The sequence below is a fragment of the Lucilia sericata genome, unplaced genomic scaffold, assembly GCF_015586225.1.
Source record: "Lucilia sericata isolate MDLA Ls3-8-SP2 unplaced genomic scaffold, ASM1558622v1 Contig002030F_arrow, whole genome shotgun sequence".
NCBI classification, from domain to species: Eukaryota; Metazoa; Arthropoda; class Insecta; order Diptera; family Calliphoridae; genus Lucilia; species Lucilia sericata.
In genome coordinates, this window is record NW_023995894.1 from 7,558 (window position 1) to 19,973 (window position 12,416).

At 28.4% G+C, this 12,416-nt stretch overlaps 1 protein-coding gene across 4 annotated transcripts; it reads right to left on the reverse strand.

The window, feature by feature from the left end:
- Window positions 1–1,174: 1,174 nt before the first annotated feature.
- LOC119613252 (tetra-peptide repeat homeobox protein 1-like) lies at window positions 1,175–11,281 on the reverse strand. 4 transcript variants are annotated; one of them, XM_037969229.1, is made up of 4 exons: window positions 11,080–11,281; window positions 10,825–10,905; window positions 2,980–3,175; window positions 1,175–2,916 (listed from the first exon to the last, which is right to left on the reverse strand). In XM_037969229.1, the coding sequence occupies exons 2-4, from the start codon at window positions 10,834–10,836 to the stop codon at window positions 1,853–1,855; spliced, it is 1,272 nt and encodes a 423-aa protein (XP_037825157.1). In that variant the 5' UTR covers window positions 10,837–10,905; window positions 11,080–11,281; the 3' UTR covers window positions 1,175–1,852. The 4 variants fall into 4 exon arrangements, with proteins under 4 accessions (XP_037825157.1, XP_037825156.1, XP_037825155.1 ...); XM_037969228.1 differs by having other exon boundaries at window positions 10,825–10,907; window positions 11,083–11,212; XM_037969227.1 differs by having other exon boundaries at window positions 1,175–3,175.
- Between the last annotated feature and the right edge of the window lie 1,135 nt (window positions 11,282–12,416).

Here is a 12,416-nt window from a genome sequence, read left to right on the forward strand (position 1 = left end):
GTCTAGTCTATAGTCTAGTCTAGTCTGTAGTCTAGTCTATAGTCTAGTCTATAGTCTAGTCTATAGTCTAGTCTATAGTCTAGTCTATAGTCTAGTCTATAGTCTAGTCTATAGTCTAGTCTATAGTCTAGTCTATAGTCTAGTCTATAGTCTAGTCTATAGTCTATAGTCTATAGTCTAGTCTAGTCTATAGTCTAGTCTATAGTCTAGTCTTCTATACTAGTCTATAGTCTAGTCTATCTAGTATAGTCTAGTCTATAGTCTAGTCTATATCTAGTCTATAGTCTAGTCTATAGTCTAGTCTATAGTCTAATCTATAGTCTAGTCTATAGTCTAGTCTATAGTCTAGTCTATAGTCTAGTCTATAGTCTAGTCTATAGTCTAGTCTATAGTCTAGTCTATAGTCTAGTCTATAGTCTAGTCTATAGTCTAGTATAGTTTGTTCCATATTCTCTAATATGGAACAAAAACATGTATAGCTAAGTTAAAACGCTTTTAATTGAAGAAGAATCTATAGGAGAGAACTTTTTGATACTTTTCGTTTTAAAATAGTACTTTTTGAATTAGCTATATGAATATGCAAATTTTACTTATGTAATGAGTGTCTATGGTACTTCTGGTACTTATTTTTGGTCTCAAATGGTACTTTTTAAATTTTCTATAATATGGAACAGAAACGTATGAAAGTAAACATACGTTTTTGTTCCACATTGAATGAGAATCTATAAGGAAATTTTTGGTACTTTTTTCCTTTTAAAGGATTACTGTAGTGATATAAAGGTACTTTGAATGATCCTTTTAGAATTCATGTCATAAATAAAAACACCAAACAACAATTTTTTTTATATTTTTTTAAATATTTATTTTATACATTTTATTTAATTTTTTTGTCATCATTTTTAAAAACATTGGTTCTCCTTAATAAACTTATTTACAAATTTTATAATAAAAAAATTATATATTTTATAATAACATAAAGAAAAAAATTAATTTATACACAAAAAAAATATACAAACAATTATAAAGACGATGCTAACAGCAATGGTAATACAATAAAATTAGTCACAACAAAAAGCCAAGAAAAATCTATGGGAATTAAAACTTATTAGAAAATAAAAATTAAACAAAATAAAATAAATAGAAAGAGAAAAAAAAAAATAATTTTTTTTTTTATAAAAAAATTATTAAAAATAGAATTTTTTTAACAAAAGAAAATATTATAACCCAAAGACAATTGATTTTACCTTAAATAAACAAAATTTTCACGAAACTATCACATTACAAGTTTAAATTTAAGGTAAAAATATTAATTTAATTGCTGCAATTAAATTATGTTGTTAGTTTAACTAAGAGAATTTATAATAGGAAAATTATTATAAAAACTTAGTTTTTTTGTTGTTGTTGTTTTTGCTAAAGGGCAAGGAAATAATATTTTAAAAATTAGAAATTAAGATTATGCTGTTGTTGTTGTTCTTAATAACTAAATTGGCAGTGTTTGAAATATTTTCTCAAGGGGTTCTTTCCCAAACAATTAACTTTTGCTAGGTGAAGGGACTAATTTTATTTGTTTATTTTGCCGTAAAGCATCAGCATACCTAGTGGCAAAGTTTCTTTTTGAATAAGAATTTTCACAATAGAAAATGTGTAAAGTTAAGGGACGAGTAGAAGGACTAAAGGCAGGGGTGAGGGAGGGGGAAAGTTAGTTTAATTATAACTAGTTTTTGTTGTTGTTGTTATGTTATAAGTTGTTTCCCGGTGGGGCGGCGAAAAACAACCAAAAAGAAATCATTTACATATTTTTGATTTTTTGGGATTTTTAGATGAAATGAAGCCTAGTGTTGGGACAAAAGACTTATTTCTTTTTGTGGTAACCATGACCATCGGAAATAACGGTGGCACCATGACCACTGGAAGAGAAACCATAACCACTGGAAGAGAAACCATGGCCGCTGGAGGAGAAACCATGACCACCACCATAACCGCCGCCATAACCACCACCATAACCACCACCAATGGCAACAGCGCCACCATGTTGTACAACAGAGTGGCCGGCTACTACGGGTACAGCAACAGGCACGGGTACGGGCTTTTCAACAGTAACGGGTACGGGTCTGGTGACAGGTACTGGTACAGGACGATCGACGGGTACCTTAACGGGGTAGGGTACGGGACGATCAACGGCATAGGGTACATGCTTTTCAACGGTGTAGGGTTGAGGTACTGGCACTGGCACCTTAACGGGATAGGGACGATCGACGGGCACGGGATAAGGACGATCTACACGTACGGGTACTTGAACGGGTACCTTTCTTTCAACTACCACGGGGTAGGGTTTCTCTACAGTAACGGGATAAGGTTTGGGTACAGACACGGGCACTGGACGATCAACGGGCACATGTACTGGCACTTGAACATGCTTGACTACTTCGTAGGGTTGAGGTACTGGTACTGGCACTTTAACGGGTACTTGAACATGTTTGATGACTTCGTAGGGTTGGGGTACGGGCACTTTAACGGGCACTTGAACATGCTTGATCACTTCGTAGGGTTGAGGCACGGGCACCTTAACGGGATAGGGACGATCGACGGGCACATGCACGGGTACTTCCACCTTCTTGATAACCTCATAGGGTTGTGGTACATGTACGGGTACTTTAACGTATTCCTTAACGGGTACGGCCACCTTCTTGATCACTTCATAGGGTTGTGGCACTGGCACCTTAACCTGTACAGGGACATGTCTAATGTGTTCCACGGGATAAGGACGATCGACTACATGTGGCACGGGTATACCCTTGGTAATGGTAATAGTCTTGTGGACATCAGCCATTTTGCTAATGAGGAATTCTTGAGGCACGCCATGACCACCACTGACAACATAACCACCACCACCACCACCATGACCACCACCGAGACCTGCAAAACCAGAATGACCATAATAAGCGACTGCTGGTGCTGAATGACCTATAATGGCATTACCGCTATGGCCATAGCCATGACCATGTGAAATGGAACCGTGACCCAAATAACCAACATCCAAACCGGAGTGACCATAACCGTAACCCAATTCGAGGAGACCACGTTTATCGAGTTTCTTCTCCAAAGGAACCTTTTCGGCAGACTTTTTCGCAGTTTCGGCGCAGGCAGAAGCCACCAGGAGTGTGGCGAGACAGATCTGCAAGTAATAACAAAAGTGGGAAGAGAGAACAAAAAAAAAAAAGTTTAGAAAATTTGTTTAAATAGTTCATTGTTTTGTGTTAAATTTGGGGGAGGGGGGGTGAGGTGTTTCTTAAGATTGTTGTTGTTATTGCTGTTTATAAGTTTTTAATTGTTTAAATATAAAACCAATTTATTTTAAGTTTCTTAAGCTATTGTTTTGCTTAATTACTGTCTTTGTTATTTTAAGCACATTTTAAAGTTTGTGGCTTAAGTCTTTTGTTTTTTTCCATTAATCATCTCTTGTACATTAACACCTTTTGTTTCAAAGATTAAACTACATAATGACTTCACATTATTTTATAGAATTTGTTTCAGAAACTAAAACAAACACACCAAAACAGGTGATGATATCGTTCGCTTTAGCAAAAACCTTGTCTTGAAGACCTAAATATGCAAAAATAAGCAAAATTTATGCAAATCTTTTTAAACAAATTTAAGCAGAAATAAAATTTATATGTCTGTTAAAACTCATATTTGAAATGTTAAGATCAAACGACAAACAAGCGGGATAAGCCAGCTTGTCTGCTAGAGCAGAAACATGAATGAAAACTTGACTGAAATTTCAATTTCAAAATAAACCTGCTGCAAAAAAAAGTTTATTCACTTGAAATATGAGCGGCGAAGAAACAGAGAAAGACTTAAAAAAGAAGTTAGAGAATTAATAAATCAAAATATGTGAAATGGAAACATATAAAAACCAGCAGCTACTGGTTGTTAATTAAAACACAATTAAGGCGTTAAGCGTTACAAATCAATCAATTTCAAAAAAATTTCCACTAAAATAGTCAAAATCAAACCGAAAATCAATTGAAAGATTAAAAAATGCTTATTGGTTTAGGTTAAGTGAAACTTAACAAAATGGTTACCGAATACCCGTTTAGAGAAATAAGCAATTAGTCAAAAAAATTCAAAAATCTAAACTAATTTAGAATCCATTACTATGTTTTCCATGATATTTTACTCAAAAATTAACGATCAAAATCTCTATTTGAAATAATAAGATTACCGAATAATCGAGTAACAGTTCATGAAAATTTGAAAGAACCGATTTCTAGTTTGAAAATTAAATCTTAATTAAATGTGAAATAATAAAAAGTTGATTTGAAACCGATTAATTTTTAATCGATTAAGTGGTTACTAACGGGTTTTAAACGATTAATCGGATTATTTTTACATACATAAACTTAAACAGTTTTGTTAAATTTTGAAATGTATTTTGCTTTAAACTGTTAATAATGTTAAGTTTTCTTTTGAAAATTGAGAGCTTTTATTAACGAATAATCGATTAATCGGTTAAAAAAGCACAAAATAATATTAAACAAATTTTTGATTTTCAGAAGAAAACATTATTTTAAATGAAACTAGAAAAGAAGATAAACAACTATGAAAGTAAACCAATTATAACCGGTTCTTAAGCGATTAATCGGGTAACCAGTTAAGAAAAAACTTATTAATTTTTATAAATTTTCGATTTTTTTTATTAAAAATTAAGTTTAAACATAAAATTTAAACTAGAAAAAAAATAAATATGCAAATTAATCGGTTACAACCGGTTCTTCTCCCAATAAAGCCCATATTGAAAAAAATATTCATATTTATTAACTTATTCGATTAGTTTTTATCGTCGAATAATTGAAAATTCGATTAATTGTTTATTTGGTTAATCAAGTAACCGAGTAATCGGTTATTTATATGAATTCTGATTATTTCTAATTATTTGCATCATTTTATTCCAAAACCCTACATTATTTTGTTAAATATGCAACCGGTTTTCCAGTAACCGAATAAACGATTAATCGGTTAATCGATTATTCGTATAATTTTCAAATTATTCTCTTCATTTTCAATTATATTCGAAGAAAATCTTACTTTAAACAAACTTTAATGTAAAATCTATTCTATTTAAGTAATCTAGTAACCGGTTTGTTAGTAACCGAATATTCAATTAATCGGTTATTCGATTATTTTTATAATTTTCTTTATTTTCTCAAATTTTATTGTTAAAATCACATTATTTAGTTAATTTAGTTTATTAGCAGCGAAATTCCTTGTAAACGAATAATCGGTTATTCGATTTTTCGTATAAATTTCAAATTATTTGCTGAATTTTCAATTATATTGAAAGAAAGACTTACTTTAAACAAACTTTAATGTAAAATCTATTCTATATAAATAATCTGGTGAATGGGTTGCTAGCAATCGAATAAACAATTAATCGGTTATTCGATTATTCATATAATTTTCAAATTATTCTCTTGATTTTCAATTATATTCAAAGAAAAACTTACTTTAAACAGACTCTATATATAAGAGCTAATCTATTTAAGTAATCTGGTAACCGGTTTGCTAGTAACCGAATAAACGATTAATCGGATATTCGATTATTTTTATAATTTTCTTTCTATTTTAAAATTTTATTGTAAAAACTACATTATTTAGTTAAATTTAGTTTATTAGCAGAGAAATTTCAAATAACCGAATAATCGGTTATTAGTTTTTTCATAAAATTTTTAAATTTTTCTTTTGATTTTCAGCTATATTGAAATAAGTTACTTTAAAGAGACTTTAATATAAGAGCTAATCTATTTGTGTAATCGGGGAACCGGTTTTTTAGTAACCGAATAAACGATTAATCGGTTATTCGATAATTTTTATAATTTTAGCTCTATTTTTAAGTATTATAGTAACAACTACATTATGTTTAACTAATTTAGTGTATCAGCAGCGAATTTCCAAGTAACCGAATAATCGGTTATTCAATTATTCATATAATTTTCAAATTATTCTCTTAATTTTCAATTAAATTAAAAAAACTTTTATTAAACAAAACTAAAATCAACAGATACTCTATACGATTAATTGTGAAAGCGTTTTGTGAGTAACCGAATAATCGATTAATCGGTTATTCGATTATTTGTAAAGTTTTCTTAATTTTTTCCGGTTAAAAACACATTATATAGTTGATTAAGCTGCTAGCTTGTTAGTAACCGAATAATCGATTAATCAGTTACACGATTATTCGTCAATTTTTTTAATTTTTGGTTTGATTTGCAATTATTTGGTATAATTATACATTAAACAAACTCTATAACAGCTATTCTATTCAGTTAACTGAGTAACCGGTTTGCGAGTAACCGAATAATCGATTAACTGTTATAATTTTACTTTGTTTTCTTTTAAGTTGATTGCTTTCGTTCCTTTTTAGTTCAAATATCAAAACAATTTCTTTGTTTTAACGCTTTGTCGCTGCGTCTTCATTGAGCGTGTGTGTGTGATTGTGCTCTTACTCATACATATTTCAAAGTCTATTTTATCTTACTCATCATAGTTAAACTAACCGGCTTTTTAAACATAATTTTAAAACCATATAAACAAAAAACTGTTTACATTTTTTTAACAATTTTATTTTGTGTTTTTTTTTTGTCTATTACCCACTTGGGGAGGCATTTGTTGACGGAAATATAACATGGTAATATGATATTACAAAAACAAAAGAAATATTAACAATTATTGTTAATTTTTTTTTTTTTTTTTGTTGCTGGATAATTTCTTTATGCATGAGTTGAGCGTGTGCTGTTAAGCATATTGATAGGCCGGCTAATCAATGTTTGGTTTTTTGTTTGTTTAAGCAATTATTTGATAAAGTTAAACAAATTACTTGCATATAAAGAAAATAACAACAACAACAAAAAGCAAAATTGTATTGATAAGTAAAACAAATTAAAATAGTAATTCATTAACTATAACTAATAAGAAACCCAGTGAATTGTTTTGTTTGGAAAGAAAATTGAAAAAAAGTTTGTGTCTTAAGTCTTTTGTTTTTGTTAGCAAGATTTTAGGCAAATTAAGTAAAATATATGAAAACAAAAAAATTATTAACCAATAACAACAGAAAACCCAGTTAGTTGTTTGCTTAAGGGAATAAAAGCAAAAATAGGTATGTGTCTTAAGTCTTTTGTTTGCTAAGACAATTTTGTAAGTTTAAGGGAATTGTACTGAAGTTTTTGTAGTTTTTTATTAAAATAATTTTTTTTTTAATTTTTTATTAATTTATTTTAATTTATTTATCCATATTTTTCTTTTATTATTTAATGTTTTTGTTTTGTCTTTTATTTGTACAATTAAACATTCAAGTCAAGTTTTTAGCTTAAAATGGTTTTGTTATATTATTGAAAATTTCACTTATTGTTGTTGTTTAAAACATTTATAATGTTTGTTGTCTGTTTGCTAAGTTTTAGTTACATTTTGTTGTATTTATTTTATTTAGTTATTGTTGCGTCTTTTTGCTTTAATATATTTTGCAACATATGTATGATATGCAGGCGTTTTTTCAAATTTTTTTTTGGTATTTGTATGCTTTCGCTTAAATTATTACTTAATAGTCAAGTTGTTGTTGTTGTTATAAAGAAGGTGATATTGATTAGATAATTGATTTTTTATGAAAAAGCTACTGTAATAATTACAGGTGTCAATTAATATGGGCAAGTTTGTCAATCATAGGCTCATAGGTATTAGTTATTGCTATACATACTTAATAGTCAAATATTTTTTGAAAAGGAATTTGACACATTTATTATGAAAACTAATAACTTATACAAAGACAAGTTAAATTAATGAATAAACTGTCTTTGAAAGCAAAATCTTAAACTTAAATGTTTGAAAAGTTGTTTAAAAATTAAGTCTTTCAAACTATTCTAGTTTAAGCTAGTTGCGGTTCAAGAGGAGTTTCATACTACAACGTTTAGGTGGACTAGGTGTATAGTCCTTTATTGAGCCTTCATTGTTAAGTGAATAAAGTGTATTTTATGTAAAAATCTTCAAACTCTAAAAGTTTTTAAAGTTCTTTACAATTTAAGTTTTCTTTTTAAGTAAATTAATCTTTAATTTAGTTACTACCAATGTTGTTCCATGGAATTCTTCTTTTTTTAATCATTAAGGTTTAAATTGCCAGAAACTGCAGAGAATTCAAAGAACTTTTCTTTGTTAATAGAAACCTGTTTCTATAATTGTTTCTACTAATTGCTATTTTACTTCAGCAAAGCCAAAAGACTTTAGACTAATTGCTTGTCCAGTGTTCAAATTAATACTTTGAACCAAATAGTTTAATTATACTGCATAAAACTTAAGAACAGATACTCTGGTTTTACACATACTATAATCTGTAACCAATCTACTACTCACATTCATAAAGTTATCAAAAGTTTATTGAACACTTTATAGTTTAAAAAGAAAACACTTTGATTTTACCCATATAATCTTTGAACGCACTCTCTATTATGCATAAAGTTATTAATGATTTATTAAGCTCTTTTCACATAAAAATTCTAGCTATAAACCATCCATAAAGTTATCAATCGTTTATCTATAGCTACCACGGTTTGCAACAATATTATCATGTTCTTAGGAAAGGATGATCGTAGCTTTAGAACGAAGTGGTTAATGTTCGCAATGTTGACAACGAGATCTATTTAAAGGATCTGTTTCAGAAGAGTATTCCTCAAAATCTCTTTATTAAGAGAAGAACTAGTAACGATTTTGAAGTTTATATCACTGTATCAAACGAAAGTTTTAATGACTCTTAGATCTCAACTTGATATTAGGAATAGTTTAATCTCTTCAGTAATATGATCGTAATTGAAATATGATCATTAAGAAACACTTAAGAAATTGTAATATCTAATGGGATAAAGCTATTCAAAACGACTTACTTTCCAACAAGATATCCGTTTTAAAGTTTTAAAAATCCTTAAATTTAAGGAGAGTAGATCGTAATATCTCATTTTAATGATAATTTCGATCATAACTTGAAAGATTGCGAAAGATTAGTGAAGGAATTATGAGATTTTTCTTCATTGTTTTTAAAGGATCATCTTTAGAAGTAGATATTTTATGATGTAGTATATTTTAAGTTTTACGGAATAAAGCTTAAAGAGGTACATTTATATACCCACTAACAAAAAGAGATTGGTTTCCATTTCAAACAAAATCAAAACAAGTTGGTAGAACCACAAAAGTATATTGCTTCTGGTTCCTTATAGAATTCTAAGACAACGAAGCCATGTCCTTCTGTCTGTTTTTCTGTCTGTCTTTCTTTCTGTTTGTCCGTCTTTCTGTCTGTCCATCTGTCTCTCTATCTGTCCCTCTATCTGTCTTTTTATCTGTCTGTCTGTCTCATTGAAATATCTAGCCATAACCATATATTAGTCTGTCTGTCTTTCTTTCTGTTTGTCTGTTGATCTGTCTGTCCATCTCTTTCTCTATCTGTATGTCTGTCTGTTGATCTGATCTGTTTATTCCTTGAAAACATTAAAGGTCCTAAACAAGATGATCTAGAAAGTTAATGTTTTTTAGATGTATGTATTCTCTATTAAAGTTTATCTAGCAGTGTCCGTCCGTCAGTCTGTCTATAGATCTGTTTGTTTGTCTGTATGTCCGTCTGTCTAGATGTTTGTGTTTATATCTGTCTGTCTATCTATATTTCTATTTATCTTAGATATATGTGTGTTCTCTATTAAACTTTATCTAGCGATATCCATTTGTTCGTCCGTCTGTCTGCCTATACGTCTGTTTGTTTGTCTGTCTGTATGTATATTTTTCTATGTATCTGTCTCTCTATCTATAGTTCTATTTATCGTTCTGTCATTTGTTTAAAAAAAAATATTGTTTGTTTTTTTTACACATATAAAGCCAAAGTGTTTCACGTTAAATGCAACAAAATTTTAAACCGCCTGCGTTTCTAAAAGCGTTTCTTTTTTAAAATATTGCAATATAAAGTCAGAGAAAATAGGAATTTTTGAAGATTTACAATGTAAATTTTCTGTTGGGGCAGTTTTTAGAAATTCTCTTTTTTAAGATCATTTTTTAAATTTTTATTGCAAAAGAGTTAGAAGTCAGAATTGTTGTTAAGTTTACGTTTAAGCAAAAAATTTCTTTAAAAATTTTGAAATTAAAGAGTGATTGAGCAGATTAGAATGTTGTTTCAAAATGTCTTAAAAAAAGGCACAAAACATAAGTTTAAAATATGAAAAAATGTTATGTTTTTAAACTTTCTTTTAAAGTTCTAGAATCGAAATGAATGTTTCAAAGAGTCTGTACAACTTTCTTCATTAAAGAAAACTTAGTTAGTTAGTTAGTTTGAAAGCAGGATGTAAGTATATAACATCAAATCCAAAGAGGCTTCCATCGGGCACTGTTGTGTGCTCCTTTACCAATGTCTTTGATGGGAATCGAACCCACAACCATTGGTCTAACAGACTAGAACACTAAACACTAAACCACTGGATATACATTATACAAAACTTAAGACAAGTTCTGAAATTCTGAAAATTTTAAAGTTTTTACACTGTTTTGGTTAATGAAAACTACGGAGTAGATTTTGATTTGTCTAGGAAATACAAATTGAAATATTTGAGAAATTGAAATAAAATTTTAAAAAATTTAAAGAAACTGTTTAAGTTTTTGTTACAATGTTGTAAAAAAAGCAGGATTTTCTAAAATTTTTTAAGAATTAAACATAAATTTAAAACAAAATTTTTCTTTATGTTTTAAGCACTTGACACTTTTTTTATATTTTTAATTAATATAAAAATAATTGTTTATACTTACAAATAATTTCATGATGATTTTATTATTAACAATAAACACACCCACTTTTGGCAAAAAAAAACTCTAGACAGCTTTAGTTCACTACAAAAAAATGGTAATAAAAAAACATAATTTTAAATTAATGATTTTGAAATGAAATAAATTTCATAATTTAATATAGTTGTTGTAATAAAACACTTTATATTGTTTTTATTAGAATTTTCTTTAAATACATTTAATTTTTTTTTTAAATATGAAGTAAAAAAAATTAAGCACCTTTTTTTTTGGAAAATAAACTGAAATGATTTCTTTTTGTTTGATATAAAAAAACACACTACAAATAAAGGATTTGTAGAACCCGCTACGATTCCAAACCTTTAACTGGATGCTGTCTTTGGTCAGTTAGTGGCTTATATACTCCACACATTTATTACGATTAAAACACACAATTTCAATTTGAGTTTGAAATTTGATTTTGTGTTTTTTTCTTTTTGTCAGAGACCTCTGCTTTAAACAAATTTGATGGCTTAAAGAGCGTGTACTCACAAAATTGTGTATTTTTTTTTCCAATTTGAGTTTGTTTTAGTTTATAATATTATAACATTAATAACAAAATTAAAACAAAAACAAAGCTTTGTTGAAATATTTACTTTAGACCAAGAGTGGTTATTAGTGGGTTGTTTACCAAAGGTTTTTGTATGGCTTTTAAACGAAAGTGAGAGTGTTTTGAGGCAAAAGCAAAACATATCTAAACTCTTTAATAAAAGCTTTTAATGGTCATACAAATGAAACTGAGAGTAGAGTAGAAAAAAAGCTTTTTTTTTGAACACTTACTAACACCAACCAAGCTTAAGTTAGTTTGTATTTGTTGAAAACTTAAACAAAATTTAAAATTTTCTTTACTAAGACCAAAGCATTTTGAAAAAATCACCCATACCATAACACTTAACAAACAATTGCTTAAGTATGGGTAACAACTTAACTTAAAATTAAGCCTGCTTAACCCACACACTCTTAGATAACATTAACACTACTACAAAACTATTTTTCAACAGTTTTGTCTTGGTATTAGTAGTTCATTCCTTTTTGAAAATTTTTCATTACAGTTTTTTGCAGTTAAACCACAATTTGTTAAGTGTGTTAGTAGTGTTACCATTAAAATTAACATGATTTTCCTTAAATTAAAGAAAAAAAAGGAAAATCTAAAGTTTTACAAGAAAATTCCTAAACAATATTTGTTTAAAAATCAAAAAAAAAACAACAATTTTTTTAACAATTTTCTTAACTATACAACAGTAGCTAACATACAGTCTCATAATAAAGTGGGTTAACTTAAGTGACGACATAAGTCTGAACATATTTTTAAGTGATTATATCCAACTAAACAATAACAAACTCTTAATAACAAAAAAAAAAAAAAAACACCACTAAAAAAACCAACAACAAAACTTCAAGTGATAAAATTGCCTTATTTTAAATAAATTGTAATAAAATAGTTATACAATTATGGTCAAATAAAAAATTCCAAGAAAAAAATATTTAAAAAAAATCACAAAAAAATTTACAAGGTGTTTTATGGTGTTACAAAGAGAATCTAAATTGTTTCATGCAAA